This window comes from Geotrypetes seraphini, chromosome 2 (assembly GCF_902459505.1).
Source record: "Geotrypetes seraphini chromosome 2, aGeoSer1.1, whole genome shotgun sequence".
NCBI classification, from domain to species: Eukaryota; Metazoa; Chordata; class Amphibia; order Gymnophiona; family Dermophiidae; genus Geotrypetes; species Geotrypetes seraphini.
The window spans coordinates 120345057-120372689 of NC_047085.1; the positions used below are offsets into that span (position 1 = coordinate 120345057).

The following is a 27633-nucleotide window of genomic DNA, read 5'->3' on the forward strand; positions in this document are numbered from 1 at the left end:
TTATCCCACATCACAGTGGAGAAATACAACAGACAGAAAAATTCAAAGCCAACATCTTACCTGCAACCTGACAGAATTAACTCTGTCGCCCATTTGAGGCCTTAATCCTGTGGCTCGGTCAGTACCCCCAAAATTCTAATGCTGATAAAATATGTAAAGGTTTCTCTGTTGGTTTTCAAATTTCATATACTGGCTTGGTTGATAAAACAGCAACATGGAGGGTCATAATCAAAAGAAACGTCTAAGTCCGATTTGGATATAGGGCGCTACTCACCCAAAGTTGGGACGAGTAAAATGTCCAGTCTCGAAAAGTACGTCTAAACTATTCAGTTTTTCGAAAATCATCAATCTGTACGTCCAGGTATTTGATCGTCTAGATCATCTATCTTTATACCATATTCTCGACCAAAACTTCATCCCAAATGCCCAGAATAAGACCTTTTGGATGTGGGAAGGACCTGTATTGTGATGGACTGGCCACCCAGACATGGCAAAAGAGCAGCGGGGCACCTTACAGAGCACTGCCGTGAACTTCACAAAAAGGGAGCCACATAAATATTTCACCAGAACTTCCTTATAGGTCATGGTGAGCCCCCCAAAACACCCCAAAAACCTACCCACCTGTCTTTAACCTAATAGCCCTTATGGCTACAGGTGGTACCTATATGGCAGTACAGTAGGGTTTGGGGAAGTTTTTGTGGGCTTACATTTTCCACCATGAATGTAGTGGTTAGATTGGCTTATAGGCCTGGGTCCTCCTCTCTATTGTTCACTAGCCCACCTCCCAGACTAGTTAAGCCACCTCTGTGCAACTCTACTAGGCTTTCCTATGCCAAGTGGTGATGTTCTGGAGGCAGGTATGTACTTATTTATTCTGAACTTTGTGGGGATGCAAAGGGGTCAGTGAGCACGGGGGGAGTGTGTGTGGGTCTTTACTTTGTCTCTGCAGTGGCTATCTGATCACTTTCGATACCTTTTGGGCACTTATACCTGTCTCCTCATAGGTGTGCCTCGACATTGAGGTCTTCCACGCCCTAACAACTGGTACAGCAGAATGCTTCCATGACAATATCTCTTTGTTACCAACACTGTCTGTCCAGGAGGAAATCAAAGCTATTCTCAAGAACTATTGGTGGAATCTGCCTTCAAGCATTCACACAGCTCACAAGCTTATGCTTCTCCAGACAGAGAAGCCAGGACATTGGACTCTTTTGGCAAGCACATTTTCTAATCATCTATGTTTATCAGTAGAATTATGAGCTACCAGTTTTACATGTCTATTTATTTTAAATCCTTATTTAAACAATTGTTGGAGTTTATGGAATTCTTCCCTCCAGAGAAACTGATTCAGTTTCAACAATTGTCTAAGAACTTGTTCACTATGAGAAAGTATATGGCTAAAGGATCTTTCAATGTCTTTGATGTTTCTTCCAGAATATTTGCTATGGCAATTACAATACATGTTTGGCTTGGCTTAAAGAATGTCTGATCTGGAAACTTAAGTACAAGAACACCTTTCAAATGTTCCTTGTAAGGACGATGATTTGTTTGGGGAAGAAGCTTGAAGAAGCTTGAAAATTGAAGAAGCTGCAGATAAGATTAAAAAATACACTGATAACTGTGACAGCTTTCTCTGAACCACACACCTCACAATCTTCTTCATCATCTAGAAGATATTCTGCATTATCCAGACGCTCCATTTATTATAATACCAAGAGGTGTTACAAGCAGCCTTCATCATCTAGGCCTGCTCCTCAATGACCTCGTGCAAGATAACAAAGGACACAAAAATCACATCCTCAACCTCGGTCCAAACAACAGTCATCCTTTTGACTCCATTCTAGAGAGCATTGCCAACATTTCCCTGCATCTTCCTCCCATCTCCCCATTGGAGGCCATCTACTCTACTTCCATCAGTGTTGGACTCTTATCACAACAGATCGGTGGGTCCTTTGAGTCACCACTCAGAGCTACGCCTTGTGCTTGCTCAGAAAACCTCCAAAACCACCCACCAAAAGAGTCTCCTTTCAACTCCCTCCAGAAGACACTCCTTCACCAAAAACTCTTGCCCTTCTCCAGCTAAACGCAATAGAACCTATTCCTGTATGAAAGAGAGAGGCTAGGGTTCTTCTCAAAGTATTTCCTAATACCAAAAAAGACCAAAGGCCTTCAGCCTATTGTAGATCTCCAGGGCCTAAACAAATGCTTGTTGAAGGTGACGTTTCACATGGTCTCTCTGGGAACCCTTCTACCTCTACTAGAAAAAGGCGATTAGTTGTGCTTTTTATATCTAAAAGAAGCCTATACTCACTTTCTGTGAACAGGTAAGATGGATATGTATCTTCACTTACACATTGGTTCTTGACATTTCCAATAGAAGGTCTTGTCTTTCAAACTGACTTGGCCCCTCGAGTCTTCACAAATGCCTGGTGGTAGTGGCAGCAGCCCTTTGCACATGGGGGTTTCATGTATTTCCCCACTTAAATAACTAATTGATCTAGGCTTAATCATCACAAACAGCTCAGCATGCCATCTGCTCAACAATTCGTCTTCTGGAGCTCCTTGGGTTTGCCATCAGCAACCAAAAGTCACATCTGTACCCATCTCAGGTGCTTGAGTTCATTGGAGCTCTTTTGGATACTAAGGGTCAAGTTTTTCTACCAAAACAGAGAGTAGGCAATCTCATTCACCTGTGTCAAACAGTTTCCACTTTACAACACACTTCTACTTATCAGATGTTACGTCTTCAGGGTTATATGGTGTCAGCAGTCCACATCACTCCATTTGCCCATCTTCACATCAAAGTCGCACAATTGGCCCTATTCACCCAATGGTTTTAAGTCACAGGACATCTGTCTGCTCCAATTCAAGTCACTTTGAACCTCAGCTATTTTCTCACAATTTCACTGGAGGTCTCCCCTTCCAGCCGCTCTCCTCCCCCACCCCCCAATCAGAAATGTCTAACCACAGATGCTTCAATGTTAGGATGGGGTGCTCATCCATACGGACTACATACTGAAGGAATATGGTCTCACCACAAAAACCCACCATATCAATCTTCTCTAACTACAAGCAATAGGCAATTCTCTAAAAACATTCCAGAACCATCTCAAGTAGTCTTTGTTCGTACAGACAACCAAGTTGCTATGTTCTATCTGAACAAACAAGAGGGCATGAGTTCTCATCCCCTTTCCATGGAAGCGATCCAAATTTGGAATTGTTTGTGGCATACTTTTCAAATTGATTTACTTAGTGGGGAAGTACAATGTTTTGGCAGACTTCATTCGCATGAATGGTCTTTCAGCACAACCATCTTATGTCAGATTTTCTCCATATTGAGGACAATGAACATAGATTGTTTCCCTCAACAACAACAACAAACTTCCACATTTCTTCTCCAGACTCTATACCCCCCAATTGCATTGCATCAGATGGCTTCCTCATTCACAAGGGAGACAGATTTGTCTACGCATTTCCTCCAAATGCAATACTCTGGGTGAGGTCGCACCATGGAGTGATAAAGAGGCATTAAAACATTCTTAGTCTTGTTAACTATCCCTTTTTTAATAATTCATAGCATCTTGTTTGCTTTTTTGGCCACCGCTACACATTGGGCAGAAGGTTTCATCGTATTATCTACAATAACACCAAGATCCTTTTCTTGGGGCTAATCCCCAAGATAGACCCTAGCAATCGGTTACTGATTTGGGTTATTCTTCCCAATGTGCATCACTTTACATTTCTCCGCATTACATTTCATCTGCCACTTGGACGCCCAGTCTTCCAGTTTCCTAAGGTCTGCCTGCAATTTTTCACAATCTTCATACGTTTTAACAACTTTTAACAGTTTAGTGTCATCTGCAAATTTAATCACCTCACTCGTCGTTCCAATATCCAGATCATTTATAAATAAGTTAAATATCACCAGTCCCAGTACAGATCCCTGCGGCACTCCACTGTTTACTCTCTTCCATTGAGAAAAATGACTATTTAACTCTACTCTTTGTTTTCTATCCAATAACCAATTCCTAATCCATAACTGAACTTTGCCACCTATCCCATGACTCTTTAATTTTCTCAGGATCCTCTCAGGAGGAACTTTGTCAAAAGCTTTCTGAAAATCTAGATACACTACATCAACAAACTCATCTTTATCCACTTGTTTATTCACACCTTCAAAGAAGTTAGCAAATTGGTGAGGCAAGATCTCCCTCAGCTGAGCCCATACTGACTATGTCTCATTAAATCATGTTTGTCTATGTGTTCCACAATTTTATTTTTTATAATTGTTTCCATTCTTTTGATCGGCACTAAAGTCAGGCTTACTGGTCTGTAATATCCCAGATCTCCCCTGGAACTCTTTTTAAAAATCGGCGTAACATTGGCCACCCTCCAATCTTCAGGTACTATAGACAATTTTAGCTACAGGTTACAGATAACTAACAGCAGGTCAGCAATTTCATGTTTGAGCTCTTTTAGTACCCTGGGATGTATGCCATCCGGTCCAGGTGATTTATTACTTTATAATTTTCTATTTGGCTTAGTATATCTTCCAGATTCACCAAGATTTCTTTCACTTCCTCTGCATCATCACCCTTAAAAACCATTTCTAGTTATGTCTTCTTCTGTAAAGACCGAAGCAAAGAATTCATTCAGTCTCTCCGCTATGGCCTTATCCTCCTTAATCGCCCCTTTTGCTCCTTGATCATCCAACAGTCCCACGGATTCCCTCACAGGTTTTCTGCTTCTGATGTACCTAAAAAAAATATGAATTTTTGCCTCTTTTACAAGTTTCTCTTCATATTCTGCCTTAGCTTTCTTTATCAATGCTTTGCATCTAACTTGCTAATGCTTGTGTCTCTTCTTATTTTCTTCATTTGGATCCTTTTTCCATTCTTTAAAGGATTTTTTTTGCTCTAATAGCTTCTTTCACTTCACCTTTTAACCATGCTGGCTCTTGTTTCCACCTTTGCTAATACGTGGAACACATCTGGTCTGGGCTTTCACGATGGTACTTTTAAATAATATCCATGCCTGGTTTACGGTCCTAATCTTTGCAGCTGACGTTTGTTGTTACTTTAAACAAAATTTGTAGCAGCATACATCATATTTGTTCACAATTTCAGTGTGAAATATCAGAATCTGATTTGTTAGTGAATGTTTGAAACAAGGTGGTTGTTTATATAATTCTTAATAAAAAAAATAAATAAAACCATTTTCTTTTCAAGTCCATCTTTCGAACCAGTTTCTGGGGATGCAGCAAGTTTGGTTTCTGAATTACAAGAAAAGCTTCGAGAGGAAAAGCAAGCATTTTTGGATCAGCTTGAAAAGCAAGAAAAAAGAATGAATGAAGAAATGCAGAATCTCAAGACTTCTCTGATTGCAGAACAGCAGGTAAGATTTGTTATGCAGTGTGTATGCTTTATAGGGATTAATACTAGGAAAAAGCAGTAGACAGCTAATAAAAAGGATATGGTACGGTACTCAAGAGTGTAAGATGTCAAATATATTCTTTTATCTAGTTAATAAAAACATTGACAAAGGGCCAGCATGGAATGCATTTCAGCCAGTGTCAGGGGTAGTTAACTGTTCAATAATCCCCCATCCCACTCACCCCAAAAAATAACCCTCACAAAGCTGTTAAATTCAGAGAAGGTCAGTGTCAGCAATGTTTGATTACAGATGTTACTTGAGCAGTGTGAGCACTGAACCTTGTGAAGTGTTTGGACTGAATTAACTGGCTGTAGAATATATTTCTTTAAACACATAGAGCCCCTTTTACAAATTCACAATATTGATTCCCACATGGCAAATGTGACAGCCCATTCAGTTTCTATGGCTTTATAATAAGATTTTTTTAAAAAAACCTCTAACCACAACAGTGTATATGTATAGTCATCTAAAAAGTGGATAAGCCCATCGAAGTAGAAAATTCTTTATGCTAAATAAATATATTTTTAACAGTTTTATAATTTTGTTATTCATTACATTTTTCTTCCATGTCAATCTTAAATGGGAGGAAAAAAACAGGTTCAGCCAGGTTATGTATATGTGTACAGAGACTATGATGGTGTCAATCATGGCTCAACTGCAATCATAAGTCAAAAACCTCACAGATAGATTATAAAACATGTCGCAATACAAATTATTCTCTAAAGCATTCATATATTGCGCTTTAAACAAAAACAATCTTAAAAAAAAAAAAAGCAACAGAGGCAAATTGCAGCACTTATCTTGTGGTATAACAGTGTCCCTGCAGGTTCCTTTGTTTACAAGCAGGGGATTAAAAAGTGTCAATAGTTGTCACATATAACCTGTACTGTTTTCAGCTTGCAGTAGTTGCCTCACTAATGCTGATTTCTAATGTCTCTATGGTCAGCCGATCACTTCCAAGCTGTTGAAAAACTGCTGTTTTTTCAACAGTTGGAAGAAGCGATCAGCAGACCAAGGAGACATTAGAAATCAGCAGTAGCAAGGCAAGTACTCAAGCAGAAAATGGTACATGTTGTATGTGATAACTATCAATACTACATTTGTCCCCTGAAGAAACTTGTGAAACGGAGGACCCATTGGGATAGTGTTATAACACAAGATAAGTGCTGCAGCTTGCCTCTTAGTTGATTTTTTATTATTTTTTTTTTTTATGAAGATCATTTTTGTTCCGAGCACATTAATTGGTTCTTTTGCAAAGCTGTGCTGCTGAGCAACACATGCTAAATGCCAAGTCACTCAGTCTATTCCTATGGGCGGCTTGACATTTAGTATTTGCTGCTCAGCAGCGCAGCTTTGTAAAAGCCCACCTATATGAATGATTTAGAGAAGAATTTGTATTACAGCACAAATTTTGTAATGTACCTGGGAGGTTTTTGACCTATGATTACAATTGAGCCTTGATCGGCAGCATCAGTGTCTTTGTACAAATATGAGCTGGCTGGACTCGCTGAGTTAAAATGTAAGGGATAACAAAATTAAATAAAATGTTAATGTTTAGCATAAGCATTATCTACTTTGTTGGATTTAGCCACTTTTTAGATGAGTATAGAATAAATTTTACATATTATGAGTAGTGTATTATATCCTTTATTGGTTGCCTACTGCTTTCTTTTTCATATTGTTTTCTGCAGAGGTTTTTCCTTGTCTTGTTTTTTTGCTGTAAGGATTTAATAATGTCATATGTCATGCAAAAGACATGAGATAAGAGAGAGAAAAAATCTCTTCCTTTTCTTGTTCCCTAATAGTAAGTTCTCTCAGTGACTTTAAAGGCATTATTGGAAGTTTTTAAAATCTCTGTATTGTGCTAGAAGCTCAGATACATAATGTGCATTTTAAATACTATAAATATTGAGGATGCCAACAAAATGTACAATTTAGCTTACAAAATTATAGCAAAATACAGAGCACTTATGGGACAGGTAATAATTTGTTATAGAAAATCAAAAAGAGATAAGTATTAAAAAGTACAGTAGCGTCTCAATTATCTGAGTTAATCAGGACTAACAGATTGTTGAATAACTAAAAAGTCAGATACTACAGAAACTCACATTACTTCTCTCCTCTCATCCGCCAACCACACTGTCCACCCTTTTGAACAACAGCTGCATCCCTGCTTCTTGACCCCTCCCTAAGTGCCAACCTGACTTCCCAACCAATGTAGACCCTCTTCAGGTCAACCTTTGAAACCCTGGTGGGGCAGGAATAATCCCTGTTCATTCCTGCCTATGTGGGCTCTTCTTTCAAAATGACTGCCACGAACACTGATGGCAGTCTCATGGCAGCCATTTTGAAAACAGGCCTGCATGGGCTGGAGTTCGTGGGCATTGCTCCTGTTACAACCTCACTGCTGAACCACCAGGGTTTCAAAGATATACCCAACGGGAATTTACCTTGGTCGAGGAAGCCCTGGAGGAGGAAGGTCTGGGAGCAGAGAGGTGGCTTCTGTTTGGGGTGTGAGCTGGGGAGGGGGATATCTGGGATGCCATGATGTTTGGGAGGTAGGGAGGTAGAGGACGGAGTCCAGATTACCAACCATCAGTTAACTGAAACTTGGTTAGGTAGGACTGAGGACTCTACTGCATTACATAAATTACTAGTTAAAACACTGTATCAAGTAGGTTAACATCAAATTCAAACAAAATTTCTGTAGGCATACAGATATCTTGAGTAAGCAACATCATATCTTACAAATTCACAGTGATGCTATGGGGCTCATAATCGAAAGAGAAAAACGTCCAAAAACCGGCCTAAGTTGGTACTTGGACGAACATTGTCAAAATACGTCCAAGTGCCGATAATAAAAACAGGTTTCAGACGTACAGTGGTGCCTCACACAACGAACTTAATTGGTTCCAGGAGCAAGTTTGTTATGCGAAAAGTTCGTTATGTGAAACGCGTTTTCCCATAACAATACATGTTAAAAAAAATAATTCGTTCTGTAGCATAAAATATGCTAAGATGACATAAAAAAAGATAAATTTTTTGTTATTATTTTTATTTAGATACATCTAAAAACATACATCTCCCTGTCCTTTTACTTCCACTATCTTCCTATCCCATCTCTATTCCCTTTTGTCCCTCTCCCCATGATCAATCATCTCACCACCTCTCTCTGCCCTCACCCTCAGGGTTCAAGATTGCTTCCACTCTTTTTCCTGTTGTTCTCTCTGCCTGTCACCCTATGATTTAGCATCCCTTCTGCCCTTGTCCAATATTTCCCCTTCTCTCCCTCCCTCTCATCCCCTGCTCCAACATGTGCTTTCAGCGGCCTTCTCCCCCCTTAAGCGTCTTTTCTTCTCCACTCCACCTTTCCTCCCTCCCTGCCTCCACCTTTGTGGCGCTTTTGCACCCGACCGACAACAGAACAGGCCCGGTTGGACAAATCTCCCTGTCCTGTAGCCGCGAATCTAAATTACCTTCTTACAGCAGCTGGATTATTGAAGCTGCTGTAAGAGGTAATTTAGATTCGCGGCTACAGGGCAGGGAGGTTTGTCGGCCGGGCCTGTTGTCGGTCGATCGGGGGACCTGACCAGCTGTGCACATTCTTCGGGGCGGACCGCCCCCTCCCCCCTCTTTCGTTCGCCATTGCCTTCTTCCTACCTGCCCTGCCGCAGCCGCACACAGCCGACCGGAAGTCTTCCTGATGTCAGCGCTGACGTCGGAGGAAGGGAGGGCTTTGCTTAAGCCCTCCCTCCGACGTCAGCGCTGACATCGGGAAGATTTCCGTTCGGCTGTGTGCTGCGACAGGGCAGGTAAGGAGAAGGAGACTACCCTCGCGGCTCGACCAACCCCACTGCGATCCAACCCCGCAGGAACCCCGGAAGGATGCAGCTCGGCGACTTCGTTGTGTGAAACGAAGTCCGTTGTACGAATCAAGACATAAAGTTCATTGTGCGCAGCGTTCGCTGTGCGAGGCGGCCGTTATGCGAGGCACCACTGTATTTCTAAACGACCTAGGCCTTCATAGTGCTGCTGAACGGGGCGTTTTAGGAAGAGTGTCGAGGGCAGGAATTGGGCGGGACTTGGGCCGGCTTAGACTTAGTCGTACTGCATGTATAACCGAAAGTTATACAGCACAGGATCGACAGAACTTGGACGTTGTGACTTAGACCATTTAAAACATGGTCTAAGTCACTAAAACCCACCTAAAGTCACCAGATAAGCACTGCAAACACATAATACAGAACCCCACACACACACACTACCCAAGTGATCACCCCCCCACCCCATAAACATCGTAATCACACCTTTTAAAATTCAGCCTCCAGACCATCATCACCTGGTAGCCTGGCATAGGAAAGCCTAGTCGACCTGCACAGAGGGCTCTTAAGCCATCTTGGAGGTGGGTTAGGGACCCATGGAGAGGAGGCCCCATGCCAATAAGCCCCTGTAATCACTGCATTGATACTGAAACATATGCACTCCCTATACACCCCCAAAACCCTTTTGAACATAAGAACATAAGAATTGACATCTCCGGATCATACCCTGGATCCATCAAGTCCGGTGATCCGCACATGTGTACTGGCATATAAGTGACTCCTGCAGCCATAAGGGCTATTAAGGTGATAGATAAGTGGGTCTAGGGGATTCTGGAGGTGGTTTAGGGGGCTCACCATGACCTATAAGGGAGCTTAGTTGAGATGATGACATGGCACCCTTTTTTGTGAAGTTCACAGTAGTGCCCTGTAAGATACCCCACTATTTAGGTGCCATGTCTGGGTGTTCAGTCCATCACTTTGCAGACTCCTCCCACATCCAATAGGGCTTGTTCTAAGCATTTTTGACTTGGACGAAAAGTTGGACGAAAATGTGGTATAAAGATGGACGATTTAGCGGCTTGGACGATCAGATTGACAGGACGTATACTTAGATGATTTTCGAAACAAAAAAAAATGTGGACGTATTTTTCAAAAATGTGTCCTAAGTTGTTTTTTACTTTGGACGTCCAAGTTCCATTGATCGTGGGCTGTATAACTTTCGGTTATACATGCTGTATGACTAAGTCTAAGCCGGCCCAAGTCCCGCCCAACTCCCACCCTCGACACTCCTCCCGAAACGCCCCGTTTAGCTTTGGTCGTTCAGCGGCACTATGAAGGCCTAGGTCGTTTAGAAATATGTCCAAAACCCATTTTTAGTATCGGCACTTGGATGTTTTTGAGAAATGTTCATCCAAGTGCCAACTTAGGCCGGTTTTTGGACGTATTTCTCTTTCGATTATGAGCCCCATATTCTACCCAGATTTGGACACAAATGCTCTGAAATGGCATCTTATAAAATATAAACAGGAATAAAGTATATGCTTTGACATGATGGTGCATACTGTATTTTCTGGTAAGCATGCATAGGGGCAAGATTTGGGTTGTGTGTGTAGATTATAAAATATTATAATTTAAGTTTGTAGGTACGTGTAAACAAATGGTATAAATGTCTATGCCTGCAATTTAGTCATTATCTATATCCTTTAATGTTAATATTTTATAAAAATGCATACTTCAGTAGACACCCGATTTACGAAGGCAATTGGATGCCTGTTTAGATGCGATTTTATAAAATTCTAGCACAATAAGCAGAAATCACACCTATCTTGCAGGCACAGACACTTACATCTGCTTTGCAACAGAGAAGTGATCTACAAAAACTAGAAGACTGATCTAATATTTGGCAGTCAAAATTTGATTAAACATAGTAACATAGTAGATGACGGCAGATAAAGACCCGAATGGTCCATCCAGTCTGCCCAACCTGATTCAATTTAAAAATTTTTTTTTTTTTTTTTTTCTTCTTAGCTATTTCTGGGCGAGAATCCAAAGCTTTACCCGGTACTGTGCTTGGGTTCCAACTGCCGAAATCTCTGTTAAGACTTACTCCAGCCCATCTACACCCTCCCAGCCATTGAAGCCCTCCCCTGCCCATCCTCCTCCAAACGGCCATACACAGACACAGACCGTACAAGTCTGCCCAGTAACTGGCCTAGTTCAATCTTTAATGTTATTTTCTGATTCTAAATCTTCTGTGTTCATCCCACGCTTCTTTGAACTCAGTCACAGTTTTACTCTCCACCACCTCTCTCGGGAGCGCATTCCAGGCATCCACCACCCTCTCCGTAAAGTAGAATTTCCTAACATTGCCCCTGAATCTACCACCCCTCAACCTCAAATTATGTCCTCTGGTTTTACCATTTTCCTTTCTCTGGAAAAGATTTTGTTCTACGTTAATACCCTTTAAGTATTTGAACGCCTGAATCATATCTCCCCTGTCTCTCCTTTCCTCTAGGGTATACATATTCAGGGCTTCCAGTCTCTCCTCATATGTCTTCTGGTGCAAGCCTCCTATCATTTTCGTCGCCCTCCTCTGGACCGCCTCAAGTCTTCTTACGTCTTTCGCCAGATACGGTCTCCAAAACTGAACACAATACTCCAAGTGGGGCCTCACCAATGACCTGTACAGGGGCATCAACACCTTCTTCCTTCTACTGACTACGCCTCTCTTTATACAGCCCAGAATCCTTCTGGCAGCAGCCACTGCCTTGTCACATTGTTTTTTCGCCTTTAGATCTTCGGACACTATCACCCCAAGGTCCCTCTCCCCGTCCGTGCATATCAGCTTCTCTCCTCCCAGCATATACGGTTCCTTCCTATTATTAATCCCCAAATGCATTACTCTGCATTTCTTTGCATTGAATTTTAGTTGCCAGGCATTAGACCATTCCTCTAATTTTTGCAGATCCTTTTTCATATTTTCCACTCCCTCTTCGGTGTCTACTCTGTTACAAATCTTGGTATCATCTGCAAAAAGGCACACTTTTCCTTCTAACCCTTCAGCAATGTCACTTACATACATATTGAACAGGATTGGCCCCAGCACCGAACCCTGAGGGACTCCACTAGTCACCTTTCCTTCCTTCGAGCGACTTCCATTAACCACCACCCTCTGGCGTCTGTCCGACAGCCAGTTTCTGACCCAGTTCACCACTTTGGGTCCTAACTTCAGCCCTTCAAGTTTGTTCAACAGCCTCCTATGAGGAACTGTATCAAAGGCTTTGCTGAAATCCAAATACAGTGGTGCCTCGCATAACGGACGCCTCGCACAGCGAACGCTGCGCACAACGAACTTTATGTCTTGATTCGTACAACGAACTTCGTTTCACACAACGAAGTCGCCCGAGCTGCATCCTTCCGCGCAGGCACTGCGCTTAACTGCCCTCTCTCCGCCTGGCTCCCTCTTGCCCCCCCCGACTCCCCGACACGATCGGGGCAAGAGGGAGCCCAAGCCCTCTTGCCCCCCCCCCGACTCCCCGACACGATCGGGGCAAGAGGGAGCTCAAGCCCTCTTGCCCCCCGACTCCCCAACACGATCGGGGCAAGAGGGAGCCCAAGCCCTCTTGCCCCCCCGACTCCCCGACACGATCGGGGCAAGAGGGAGCTCAAGCCCTCTTGCCCCCCCGACTCCCCCGACACGATCGGGGCAAGAGGGAGCCCAAGCCCTCTTGCCCCCCCCCGACTCCCCGACACGATCGGGGCAAGAGGGAGCTCAAGCCCTCTTGCCCCCCCGACTCCCCGACACGATCGGGGCAAGAGGGAGCCCAAGCCCTCTTGCCCCCCCGACTCCCCGACACGATCGGGCCAGGAGGGAGCCCAAGTCCTCCTGGCCACGGCGACCCCCTAACCCCACCCTGCACTACATTACGGGCAGGAGGGATCCCAGGCCCTCCTGCCCTCGACGCAAACCCCCCCTCCCCCCAACGACCGCCCCCCCAAGAACCTCCGACCGCCACCCAGCCGACCCGCGACCCCCCTGGCCGACCCCCACGACACCCCCAACCCCCTTCCCCGTACCTTTCTGTAGTTGGCCGGACAGACGGGAGCCAAACCCGCCTGTCCGGCAGGCAGCCAACGACGGAATGAGGCCGGATTGGCCCATCCGTCCCAAAGCTCCGCCTACTGGTGGGGCCTAAGGCGCCTGGGCCAATCAGAATAGGCCCGGGAGCCTTAGGTCCCTCCTGGGGGCGGGGCCTGAGGCACATGGGCCCAACCCGACCATGTGCCTCAGGCACATGGGCCCAACCCGACCACGTGCCTCAGGCCCTGCCCCCAGGAGGGACCTAAGGCTCCCGGGCCTATTCTGATTGGCCCAGGCGCCTTAGGCCCCACCAGTAGGCGGAGCTTTGGGACGGATGGGCCAATCCGGCCTCATTCCGTCGTTGGCTGCCTGCCGGACAGGCGGGTTTGGCTCCCGTCTGTCCGGCCAACTACAGAAAGGTACGGGGAAGGGGGTTGGGGGTGTCGTGGGGGTCGGCCAGGGGGGTCGCGGGTCGGCTGGGGGGGGGGCGGTCGGAGGTTCTTGGGGGGGGCGGTCGTTGGGGGGAGGGGGGGTTTGCGTCGAGGGCAGGAGGGCCTGGGATCCCTCCTGCCCGTAATGTAGTGCAGGGTGGGGTTAGGGGGTCGCCGTGGCCAGGAGGACTTGGGCTCCCTCCTGGCCCGATATTGTCGGGGAGTTGGGGAATCGGCGGGGCAAGAGGGCTTGGGCTCCCTCTTGCCCCGATCGTGTCGGGGAGTCGGGGGGGCAAGAGGGCTTGGGCTCCCTCTTGCCCCGATCGTGTCGGGGAGTCGGGGGGCAAGAGGGCTTGGGCTCCCTCTTGCCCCGATCGTGTCGGGGAGTCGGGGGGGGGCAAGAGGGCTTGGGCTCCCTCTTGCCCCGATCGTGTCGGGGAGTCGGGGGGGCAAGAGGGCTTGGGCTCCCTCTTGCCCCGATCGTGTCGGGGAGTCGGGGGGCAAGAGGACTTGGGCTCCCTCTTGCCCCGATCGTGTCGGGGGGGCAAGAGGGCTTGAGCTCCCTCTTGCCCCGATCGTGTCGGGGGTGCCAGGGACCACACGGAGTCACCCACCGTACCACCCGATTCGGGTAAGCGCAGGTATCGGTGGGTGGCTTATTTGCGGGGGGGGTGCCTTATTTTACATTTTTTTCTAAAAAGGGGGGGCTGTCTTATTTGATGGCCCTGCCTTATCATCGGGGAAACACGGTAGAAAAAAAAAAAAAAATGAACAGTTAAGTCCCAGTTTTTGCCGCTGAGACTCTGCCCTCTCTCACTGTAAAATTAGACTCTACTTAGTCTGTCTTTAAATTTAAAAAATGTGTGTTGTTTTAAAAAACAATTATGTTTTTAGATGTATCTAAATAAAAATAATAACCAAAAATTTATCTTTTTTTATGTCATCTTAGCATATTTTATGCTGCAGAACGAATTATTTTTTTTTACATGTATTCTTATGGGAAAACGCGTTTCACATAACGAACGTTTCGCATAACAAACTTGCTCCTGGAACCAATTAAGTTCGTTGTGTGAGGCACCACTGTAAATTACATCTAGCATATGTCCTCGATCCAGCTCTCTGGTCACCCAATCAAAAAATTCAATCAGGTTCGTTTGGCACGATTTACCTTTTGTAAAGCCATGTTGCCTCGGATCCTGTAACCCATTAGTTTCAAGGAAATACACTATCCTTTCTTTCAGCAACACTTCCATTATTTTTCCAACAACTGAAGTGAGGCTCACCGGCCTGTAGTTTCCTGCTTCATCCCTGTGACCACTTTTATGAATAGGGACCACATCCGCTCTCCTCCAATCCCCAGGAATCACTCCCGTCTCCAGAGATTTGTTGAACAAGTCTTTAATAGGACTCGCCAGAACCTCTCTGAGTTCCCTTAGTATCCTGGGATGGATCCCGTCTGGTCCCATCGCTTTGTCCACCTTCAGTTTTTCAAGTTGCTCATAACACCCTCCTCCGTGAACGGCGCAGAATCTACTCCATTTTCTCGTGTAACTTTGCCGGACAATCTCGGTCCTTCTCCAGGATTTTCTTCTGTGAACACAGAACAGAAGTATTTGTTTAGCACATTTGCTTTCTCCTCATCACTCTCCACATATTTGTTCCCAGCATCTTTTAGCCTAGCAATTCCATTTTTTATCTTCCTCCTTTCACTAATATATCTGAAAAAATTTTTATCTCCCTTTTTTACATTTTTAGCCATTTGTTCTTCCGCCTGTGCCTTCGCCAAACGTATCTCTCTCTTGGCTTCTTTCAGTTTCACCCTGTAGTCCTTTCTGCTCTCCTCTTCTTGGGTTTTTTTATATTTCATGAACGCCAACTCTTTCGCCTTTATTTTCTCAGCCACTAGGTTGGAGAACCATATCGGCTTCCTTTTTCTTTTGTTTTTATTGATTTTCTTCACATAAAGGTCCGTAGCCATTTTTATCGCTCCTTTCAGCTTAGACCACTGTCTTTCCACTTCTCTTATGTCCTCCCATCCTAACAGCTCTTTCTTCAGGTACTTTCCCATTGCATTAAAGTCCGTACGTTTGAAATCTAGGACTTTAAGTATCGTGCGGCCGCTCTCCACTTTAGCCGTTATATCAAACCAAACCGTTTGATGATCGCTACTTCCCAGGTGAGCACCCACTCGAACATTAGAGATACTCTCTCCATTTGTGAGGACCAGATCCAATATCGCTTTTTCCCTTGTGGGTTCCGTCACCATTTGTCTGAGCAGAGCCTCTTGAAAGGCATCCACAATCTCCCTACTTCTTTCCGATTCCGCAGACGGAACATTCCAGTACGCATCCGGCAGGTTGAAATCTCCCAACAGCAGAACCTCCTCTTTCCTTCCAAACTTTTGGATATCCACAATCAGATCCTTATCAATTTGCTGCGATTGAGTCGGAGGTCTGTAGACTACACCCACGTAGATAGAAGTTCCATCTTCTCTTTTCAGAGCAATCCATATCGCTTCTTCCTCTCCCCAGGTCCCTTGCATTTCGGTCGCTTGGATATTGATCTTTACATAGAGAGCTACTCCTCCACCTTTATGACCATCTCTGTCCTTCCTAAAAAGATTATATCCCGGTATGTTTGCATCCCATCTATGTGATTCACTGAACCATGTCTCTGTGATAGCAACAATATCTAGATCTGCCTCTAATATCAGGGCTTGCAGATTATGAACTTTGTTGCTTAGACTGCGAGCATTTGTGGTCATCGCTTTCCAGCTATTTTTCAGCGATAATCTCCTTTTTCGTATGGATTTTTGTGTCGTTTCACTTTCCGTTGCAATACTAAGAATAGAGAGAGAAATATACAAAAAAAAATGGGGGCATAAAATATCAAAACAGACTAAAAACTCCTCACAATCAGTCACATTAGAAATGTAAATGAGGCAAACATTATCAATGTTTGCCTCATTTACATTTCTAATGTGATTGATTGTGAGGGATTTTTAGTCAAAATTTGATGCAAAGTAGTACAGAGTAATGTACGTGGGAAGTAAATCTCCAAAGGAGCCATAGGAATTAGAGGAAAGGCTGATGTGCACAGACTGGGAGAGGAACCTTCGGTGATAGTGAAACAGTGATGACCCAGTGGCCAACACCAGAAAGATGCTTGGCTGCATAACAAGATGCATTACCAGCAGAAGAAAAGAGGTGTTAATACATCTGTTATAAGTTATTGGTGAGGCCCTACTTAGAGTATTGTTTGCGGTTTTGGAGGCCATATCTTGCTAAGAAGAACACAAGAAGAGGCGATGATCTGCAAGCACTCACACGAGTAGAAGGCACAAAGCAGATCAAATAAGAAGTGTGTGATTTATTAACAAACAAAAACCTGGTGTGGCCACATTTGCCCTCAGTCTGCGTCAGGCATAGATGCTAGAAGGAGGTAAGTACACACTTCCCCTAAAACCAAAATGTTTTATATACACAAATCAAGCAGCACTCAGATAACTCTCAATCCAACGTGGTGGCCTAAGTTTCGCGGGATTAAATTACATCCCCGCTGTGTCAGAGAAGAGTCTTTTTAGCAATGCTTATCTGGGTATAAACAAACTCCTGCCTGCTTTGAACCAGCAGGAGTTTGTTTATAGCCCAGGGATGCAAGAACTGACGGCAGCCAATCAGAAAGCAGCACAGGGCCAGGCAGGAGCACGGAAAGCTCGCGCCTGACCTCTGCTGCTCCTGTCCGGGAAATAGGAGATGGCTAGCAGGGAGGAATCACGCTAGACCACCAGGATGTTTTTAACAAGGTACGACGGCAGCGGGTTTTGCAGAGGGGGGTGAAAAAGGTGCGGTGGCAGGTATTTGCTGAGGGGGATGTTTTAAAAAGGTACAGCGGCAGGTGTTTTCTGGGTGGATGTTTTAAAAAGGTGCGGCGGCAGGCATGTGGTGGGATGTTTTACAGAGGGGGGGGGGTTTAAACGGTACGGGGGGGGGGGTTAAAAATTGTACCTTCGCTCCATAAGATGCACCGAGATTTCCACCTATAACTGCATCTTATGGAGCAAAAAATACGGTAATTCTAAGTATTAATGAATTATAAAGTTTTTAAGAATTAATTATTTAAAATAATTGAGTTTATTATAAAGTAAATAGTAACCTAGTTAGGTACGTTTTAGTATAAATTAATCGAAGATTGAAGACTGAAAAGTAATTGAAGAAACAAAGATTAAGGGCCTGTTTTAGAAAGCTGCACTAGCAGCTGCAGCGCGGTAACGGCCCCGAAGCACATAGAGATTTAAAGGGCTGTTGCCGTTTGGCTTTGTAAAACAGGCCCTAAGTCTAATGTTAGAATTAAGGTAGGGAGGATGGGTTCAAGCCAGTGATGTTAATATGAGTAAGAGAAAAGAATTGTTTTTCTCTTTGAAAGAACCCTGAATGGGTGAAAACTCAATAATCTGAAGCTTGTTCCCGTTTATATGATAAAATAAAAAAAGAAAAATAATCACCTTCAGTGTTATTTTGGCTTATATTGATAGTTCTATATATTGCTTTTATTTTATACCACTTGCATAACTTATGCTATGAATGTGAGTGCTGTATATCTCAGTGAGGGAGGAGAAGACATTTTAAGATTAGCAAGTAAAATGTAGTTAGTTAGCAATATTGTTGTATTATTGGTTTATATCACATATTGTTAATGAATGTGACTATGCTGCAGTCATAATAATGCAGCTCTGGCTGCCATGTTGGGCAAACTGGATGAACCGTGCAGGTCTGCTGTCATTTACTGTTATTATTCAGTAGGCTCCCTGCAAAAAGCTGTGGTTTCTATATCATTTCATACTGGTCTAATTCACTATCAAAAGGGCCAAGAGTTCAAGTCTCATTCTGGGTGTCCCTAGAAAGGAAAGCTCAAGACACTGGAGTCTTTTGGAGGAAATTATTTAAGAATGCTATTTACTTCTTCCATACCTTCTTACCAGCTCCTCATCAGCATATACATGTGAAAGACTGCATATGATGGAGGAGTTTATAGACATCCTCCTTCAAGAGGAGGCCACCCAGCTCTGTTTTCTATTGCAGTGTTTCTCAACTCGGTCCTAGAGTACCCTCTTGCCAGTCAGGTTTTCAGGATATCCACAATGATTATGCATAAACTTGATTTACATACACTGCCTCCATTATATGCAAATTTCTTTCATGCATATTCTTTGTGGATATCCTGAAAACCTGACTGGCAAGGGGATATTCCAGGACTGAATTGAAAAACTCTGCTCTACAGGGCAAAGATAAGGAGTATGGAAAACACATGGGGCTCCTTTTACTAAGGTGCGCTAGGGCTTTAACGCGTGGAATAGCGTGAGCTACATTGCCATGCACGCTAGACCTTAACACCAGCATTGAGCTGGCGTTAGTTCTAGAAGTATAGCGTGCGGTAATTTCCTGCATGCACTAAAAATGCTAGCGTACCTTAGTAAAAGGAGCCCATGGACTAAGAAACCTATGATTCTGAGATAGTATCAAGAGTTTCTGCAATGGGTCTTAGTGCCCAAAGACACTCAGTCTTACGGTGTTAATTCAGTTTTTGCGATATTTTCCATTGTAAGCAGGTTTTTTTTTTCTGTTGATGGTTACTGAGATTAATAAAGTTAAGTTATTTAGTTTAGGAAGTATTATGCCCAACAAGTACCTTGACCTGCAAGAGAGAGAGAGAGAAAAAGAACAATAGGGCTAAGTATCTTTATCGCCAGGTCACATGATTTTGCAGTCCCCAGGTAGGGACTATCACTGTAATTACGAGATCAGGGGTGATGTAAAAATATTAGAGCCATAACTAATTTTAGTATTTGATGCCCCCTTCCCAATTTGTGTATTATTTAATTTTAATTTATTTTATTATTCTATTGTATGCTTAATTCGAAATCTTCATTTAGGCAATTTTGTGTGTGTGTGTATTTTGCACTTCTGTGATTTTTATACTATACCTCATCCTGGAGGCATTTGTAGTAAGGTGAGAAATAAGTGTCCAAAATAATCAGCAGGTGCTTGTTTGAAACAAGGTATGGATATTAATGAGATTTTTTTTTTATACAACGGAATCCTAAACTCTGCCAAGCAAGTTGAAAGATTAAATATTCTCTAGTTGAACTTGAACCAGCAATTATGTTGGGATAAGAAGCTCCTGCTCTGCCTTTGAGACACTGGGTGGCTTTAATAAGTTAATGTCAGAATAAGCAATGAGGGTTTGTATACAGTATATACACTGTAAGGCTAATATATGCAAACACATCCCTGAAAAAATGAATTGGATCTCAAGGATTACAAATGGCTCACTGTCAACAATACCTTGTTCCCAGCCAGGACTATTTTTTCTGGCACCATTTTTCTGCTGTCTGCCTTTTCAAAATCCCATGCAGAACCAACTGCTTGCAGGCTATCAATCTACCCTCTTGCCACTGCCTTCTCTTTTCTTTGATCATCTCTGTCCCCTGTCTATCATATGCCACCAGGATGCCTCTTTTATAGATAGTGTTGGCTGTTTTCCTTTTCCTCATGGCAGTGTGGATTTATTGGGCAGTTGTCTGATCTATACAGTATATTGTCTTGTAGATATATGGTTATGAGGGAGAGGAGAGGAGCTAACGCCAAAGGAGAAGTGGTAGAGAGGCAAAATGTCTGATGGTGCTTAGGGAGGAAAACTCTAGCTTGATCTTGGGATAGAAAAGTGGGGAATGGGAACTGGCATTTTGCTCTTATACAACAGTTGGACCACTAATAATTTTTACCATGAGTTTACCAGTAGGGGTCAGTGGTGCTAGTTTAACCACAGAACTGGCAAGGAGTAAGAGTGACTTGGGAACCCTTCTGCCTTATTCCATTATCAGTGATTGCTAAAGGTAGGTCCTCAGGAGGTCTATAGGAGAGTGGGGGTCTTCAGGACAGGATGACATCAGGAGGGACTTTGTATTTTGTGGAGGGGAGGAAGGCAGTGGGAAGCTATTTGTGAAAAAACAAAAAATCGTGATACTGAATGCACAGATCTGTTTGTTTGTCCTTTATTGGAGTGTTTACTCCAATCATCAATTTTCTCTGGAAAAGTTTTGTGAATAGTGCTAGAAATTTCATAATGCAGTATGTTTTTTCATTTAATTTGGCAAATATTTGTAACAAATGTTTCCATCCTTCCTTCCTAGACCAATTTTAATACAGTTTTAACAAGGGAGCGAATGAAGAAAGAGAATATTATAAATGACCTTAGTGACAAATTGAAAATGATAGTGCAGCAACAAGAAAGAGATAAAGGTGAGTAAAATTTTATGCATTAAGCATAATCAGTAGATTAAAAGAGTGGCTCTATATTTGTATCCATAGGTGAAAAGTAGGCACATGGTTTTCTCTGTGCAGACTACCAGATTTTCACAACATAAGCATGTTTATACCTCTGCTTTTAAACTATGCACTGTTGATAAGACACATTACCCAGGCATGCAAATGAATGACATCAGTTAACTGCACCAGGACAAAACAGCTCTTCCAGAGTTCAGAATTAAGCATAGTAACATAGTATCATAGCATGGTCCTTCCTGCACAAAGTGATCTCCTCAGCATCTGTTTTGTATTTTCTGTTCTACCAAATGGACATGAAAACAAATTCTTCCATATTTGAGAAGTTTATAGCCTCTGTGTGTTTCTGAATTTGCTTTTATTTATTGTGTTTGTTATTTTCAGTTTGTTGTATTTTGACCTCTTCCATGTGGCTCACCACTTCCAGAATCACCCTCCCTCTCTCATCATGCTATATCTCCCTGTCCCTTTCTCTCCTTCCCCTAGCATCTTCTTATTCCACCTCTCTTCCCTCCTATGGATCCATCTTTCATCCTCTCTCCCCATGGTCCAACATCTCTCCCTCTCTATTCTGTTCTTTTCTCCCTCCTTGATGCTGAACAATAGGAGGGAGGGAGAAAGGGGAAAAAAGATGCTGTATCTCTTTCCCTTCCACCCCCCAGACCTAACATTTCTCCTTCCCTCCAATTCTCTCCCTTTCTCTTCCTAACTGCCCAAAGAGCCATAATTTTAAAACTCACTTGAGACGCCTAATTTGTCTGAGCTCAGACCATAATCAGAGTGACAGCAAGCCTTATAGATGGATGTTTCCATATGCACAAAATAACTGCCTGAATTAGTTCTGGAATCGCTACAAAGCAAAGAGGTGTCTGGTAGAGGTCTATAAAATACTGAGTGGAGTAGAATGGGTAGACTTGAATCTCTTGTTTACTCTTTCCAAAAATACTAAGATGAGGGGACATGCAATGAAACCACAAAGTAGTAGATTTAAAACAATCCAGAGAAAATATTTATTCACTCAACATGTAATTAAATTCTGGAATTAAGTTGCCAGAGAATGTGGTGAAAAGTTAGCAGGGTTTAGAAAAGGTTTGGATAATTTTCTAAAAGAAAAGTCCATAAGCAATTATTAAGATGGATTTGGAAAAATCCACTTCTTATTTCTAGGATAAGCAGTATAAAATCTGTTTTATTCTTTTTGGGATCTTGCCAAGTACTTGTGACCTTGATTCGTCACTATGGGAAACAGGATACTGGGCTTGATGGACCTTCATTCAGTCCCAGTATGGCAGCTCTTATGTTCTTATGACTTTACACATTCTAGTAGATCTTCTTTGAGGAAAGTTCATCTTCTTTCCTATTCAGTGACTTTAAGAATCTAGCCACAAATGACCAGTGCCATTTATCCAGATATTACTTTCCAATGGCTGCTCAAATTATATTTAAGATACTGTGTTTGATATACCAATCATTTATTTAAGGCTTCCAGTTTACCATCAATAAAGTTAAAGAAGTATATACCTCAAAGGTCTCTTTTAATGTGAATGAGGAAATAATCTTTCCTACCTTTTGCCCTAAATTGCAGAAAAATCCATGTGGGAAGTCTCTCTATACTCTGGACTTCAAATGATTTGTCTCTTTCAAAATTAACAGAGTTGGCATTCTGATAGCTAAATAAACTTAATAAAATTGGCTAGCATCCTGTATCCAGTTCTGTTATCAGCAAAACATAGTAGATGACGGCAGATAAAGACCCGAATGGTCCATCCAGTCTGCCCAGCCTGATTCAATTTTTTTAAAACTTTTCTGTTTAGCTATTTCTGGGCAAGAATCCAAAGCTCTGACCGGTACTCTTTTCACCAGTAAAGTTAAACTTCATGCATTAACCTCATACAACATCTTCAACCAGTCCAGACAAGATCCAGTTTTCCACCTGCGTTGCCAGAGGATGTGGTAAGAGCAGAAAGCATAGCTGGTTTTAGGAAAGGTTTGGACAAGTTCCTGGAGGAAAAGTCCATAGTCTGTTATTGAGAAAGACACGGGGGAAAGCCACTGCTTGCCCTGTATAATTAGCATGGAATATTCCTTGGGTTTTGGCCAGGTGCTGGTGACCTGGATTGGCCGCCATATGAACGGGCTATTGGGCTTGATGGACAATTGGTCTGACCCAGTGAGGCTGTTCTTATGTTCTATCACTCCCACTGTCATCCCTCCCATCTGTCACATCCTCAACCTATCACTCTCCACTGCAACAGTTCTTGATGTCTCCTCAAAAAAACCCTCACTAGACCCCATATCCTCCTCTAACTATCGCCTCATCTCCCCCTTCCTATCCAAGCTACTCGAATGTGCTGCCTGGACTTCCTTTCTTCTCAAGATATTCTTGACCTGCTTCAATTGGACTTTTGCCTTCTCTATTCTATGGAAACTGCCCTTGCTAAAATCTCTAACAACCTTTCCTTGGACAGATCCAATGGCCTCTAGTCTATCCTCATCCTTCTCGATTTGTCTGCTGCCTTTGATACTGTTGATCACCACCTACTCCTAAATATGCTCTCCTCCTAGGATTCTAGGATTCTGTTCTCTCCTGGCTTTCTTTGTATCTCTCCCATCATATTTTCAGTGTATATAATGGTATATCTTCCTCCTCTGCTAGCCCACTGTCTATTGGTGTATCTCAAGGCTCTGTCTTCAACCCTCTCCTCTTCTCCATATATACCTGCTCTCTCAATACACTGATCTCCTCCCATGGTTTTCAAAATCACCTCTATGTTAATGACTCCCAGAACAACTTCTCCACACCAGATATGTCTACAGGAATTCCGTTACGAATCTCAGCCTGCCTATCTGATAGCGCCACTTGGATGTCTTACTGCCATCTAAAACTGAATTTGACTAAAACCAAACTCTTTTTCTTTTGCCTAAACCCACCTCTTGCCATTCTCCATTTCTGTGGATAATACTCTTCTCCTCTCTGTTTTGTCAGCTCACACCCTTGGGATAATCTTTGACTCCTCTCTCTCCTTCTCTGCTCAGATACAACAAATTTCTAAAACTTGTCTCTTTCTCCTCTATAATATTACCAAAATCTGACCTCTCCTCTCCAAAGACTCTTCAAAAACCCTTATCTATACTCTCATTACCTCTCATTACTACTGCAATGTACTTCTCTCAGGTCTTCTGCTCAACCATCTCTCTCTTCTTCAATCCATTCAAAATGCTGCTGCATGACTTATAGTGGGATTGTATGGTGCATGGCTGTGAGTTAAAATCTCTCACTGCTCTTTGTGACCCTGGGCAAGTCACTTAATCCCCTCATTATGCCAGGTACACAAGATAGAGTTTGAGCCCACCAGGACAGATAGGGAAATATAATAAAGTACCTGAATGTAAACCACTTAGGATATTTAAATAAATAATTATTCCGCGAGAGCCGCCACATTCACATTACCCCTTTCCTCATCCATTTCCAAATATAGTTCAAACTCCTCTTACTGACTTACAAGTGCATTCACTCTGTAGCCCCTGACTTATCTCCTTCTAGGCTTCCCACTGTGAACTCTGTTTATTGGGTAAGTCCCTCTTATCTATGCCCTTCTCCACTGCCAACTCCAGACTCTGTACTTTCTTTCTTGCTGCACCATATGCCTAGAACAGGCTGCCAGAGTTAATACATCATGCTCTGTCTCTAGCAGTATTCAAATCCAAGCTAAAAGCCCACTTTTTTGAAGCTGCTTTCACCTCTTAACTCCCACTCACTGTCAGATACCTATACCCATCATACCATTACTTCTGCTAGAAACTTACTAACCCTGTCTGTCCAAATTAGATTGTAAGCTCTTCTGAGAAAGGACCATCTACTGAATGTTAAATGTACAGCGCTGCATATACCTTTCAGCACTATAGAAATTATAAATAGTAGTACTAGCAGTGTGTTAGGTTGATCAGCATAGCTCCATCAATTTTCTTAACATTGGTAATTCTCACATATTTTTTTATATCTAGGTTGCTACTGGACAACTTAAAACTAAACAGCAGCCTTGAGCTTTGGAGTCACCTCTTGTGTGTCTGACTCAATTCTATTTATCAGTGGAAATGCTGTTTTTTTTCTCTCCTATAACAGATGTTTTCCATAGTCAACAATGTTGATCAGTCACATAGTTTCACCCACCTCCCTGAAAGTTGCACTCTTGACCAATGTTAACTAGCGAGGTGCTGAGGAGACCATTGAAGAACCTTTGTGCCCGTGATTCAGTATCCCAAGTGCTAGTGTCAGCCCACTGGCATAGCTAAACGTTGCATCTTAAAAGGCTTAGTGCTTGCGTTCAAGACCTTACATGACATGGCGCCTGGCTACATATCAGCGAAACTCCCACCTTATATCCCAAACAGATCCCTCTGCTCCCAGGAGGAAACACATCTTCAAATACCCCCTGGTCAGAGCCTCAAACTAGAAAGTGCCAGACGAAGGTCATCCGTTCACTTCTTGCCAAAGCACTGGAATTGGCTACCTCCTAACATCAAATCTCTTAATGGGCTTTTGAGCTATAGGAAAGTAATAAAAACCTACCTCTTCACCTGACTCCTCAGGACAAGCTAGCATTCAGATGATTACTCCCACTGACTCTCTTCCTGTGCATGCTTCAGGCTCCAAGAGTGCAAATCCAGAACAACTGAATTAGACTCATCTCATTGTACCCTATCACTAAACTAAACTAAACCAAACCTTAAGTTTGTATACCGCATCATCTCCATATAGAGCTTGGCATGGTTTACAGGTAAATTCAATAAATGAGGGAAGGACATAATAAGAAATTAGAGGTTATGAAGAGGATAGCTAGCATTATATTTTAAATAGAAAACTTTACATTTTGGAGAAAAGCCAGGTTTTCTGATGCTTTCAGAATAATTGGAATGAGCCTAGATTCAGCAGCGGGGCAGGGAGGTTATTCCAAATCTCAGTGAATTTGAAGAAAAGGGATTTCCCTAATTTACCTGCATATATGATGCCTTTTAACGAGGGGAAAGATAGTTTGAGTATGTGGGCGGATCTGGTAGTGTCAGGTCTCGAAGAATTCCAGGATAGTGAAATTAGGGGAGGAAGAATGTCATGTAGGATCTTGAATATTAGGCAGGTACATTTAAAGTGAATCCTAGAAATCACCAGAAGCCAGTGAAGTTTTAACAGAAGCGGGGAAACATGGTCAAATTTGCTTTTTGCAAAGATCAACCTAGCCGCAGTGTTCTGGGTGTTATCACGTTACCTGTTGTTAACTGTTATGTTTCTTGTTTGCTAACTGTTATGTGTGTTACCATGTAACCCATTCTGGGCTCTTCAGGGAGGACGGGCTATAAATCGAAATAAATAAATGTATATGGGACAGTCGGTACACACTCTGCACTTAGCCCCAACACTATCATATGACATCATCCACTTATGTGCCTGATCAGTCCTACTGACTACAGAAAATATCTATTAGAGGTGTGAAATAATGCCTTACACTTACATCTGCTCTTTGGGGTGCACCAGTTTACTGAATTAATGTATGCATGTATGTCTGAATTTTCAAAAACATGCAAAAACATTTAACACTGGTCCAGAAACATTTTTTCTCACTGTAGTAAAAATAACTGCACACCAGCTCCTGTGCATGCATTTTTGTCTCAATAAATTTTCATTAAATCTAGGTGCCAGACCAAAAACTTAGGAGCCAATAGCTGAGGCCTCACTTGCTTCTCCTTCCCCACCTCTCCTACATTGTCCACAGTGAATTATTTTTTTTTTATGGGGGGAGAAGAAAATGGGCTGGAATCCCCTGCCAGATCAACAATAGTTCTTTCAAAAGCTACTAAACATCTTTTCCAATTCTGTGTCCTTGGACAAAGAAACTTTAGTAAATCAGAGCTAGATGCAGTAAACAAGTTTGGTAAGACCGCGTGGGTCCGCTTTAATCCGATTCTTAGTCGATTCTAAAAGAGCTATTGACGCACCCAAAATTTTGCATGCAAATGATTTTTGCGTAGGTTCATCATAATCCCTGTCTCTCCCATCTGATTGATCACTGTGAAAGTGACTCTCACACATGCACAGAGTCCCTTGCTACTCAGCTGTTCAGGGCAGGAAACCTTATTTTTTCTTTTATTGGACATAGATGTTGTGCACAATATCTGTCTCATTTAAAAAAAAATAAAACAGCCCCCCCCTCACTCCACTGACGACAGCTCTCCCCAACATCCCCCCCCGATGAACTGGCACCGAAGACCAATCCCTCCCCCCATGCCAGTGAAAACAGCAGAAGGGATGCCCCCCTGTGCCACGCCACCTCCGAACCATCCCTTATCTTCATCCCCTTCCAAAAAAAAAAGACAGGAGGGATGCCCACTCCCTACTGCCAATGCCCCCCCCCACGCTAGGCAACCCCTCTAAACCATTCCCTACCCTCTCTCCCCAAAAAGGCAGGAGGGGTGCCTACTCCCTCCTGCCACTGGATGCTCCCTCGAACACTCCCGCATACCTTTCTCAG

The 27633-nt window shown here is 43.1% G+C and overlaps 1 protein-coding gene across 6 annotated transcripts in view; it reads left to right on the forward strand.

The window, feature by feature from the left end:
- RB1CC1 (RB1 inducible coiled-coil 1) overlaps nucleotides 1–27633 on the forward strand; it is a 325791-nt gene that overhangs the window by 243323 nt on the left and 54835 nt on the right. For all 6 annotated transcript variants that reach the window (XM_033933671.1, XM_033933675.1, XM_033933676.1 and 3 more), the window contains 2 exons: nucleotides 5229–5394; nucleotides 20959–21067. In XM_033933671.1, coding sequence (XP_033789562.1) covers nucleotides 5229–5394; nucleotides 20959–21067 — 275 coding nt within the window. The remainder of the gene's footprint in view (nucleotides 1–5228; nucleotides 5395–20958; nucleotides 21068–27633) is intronic.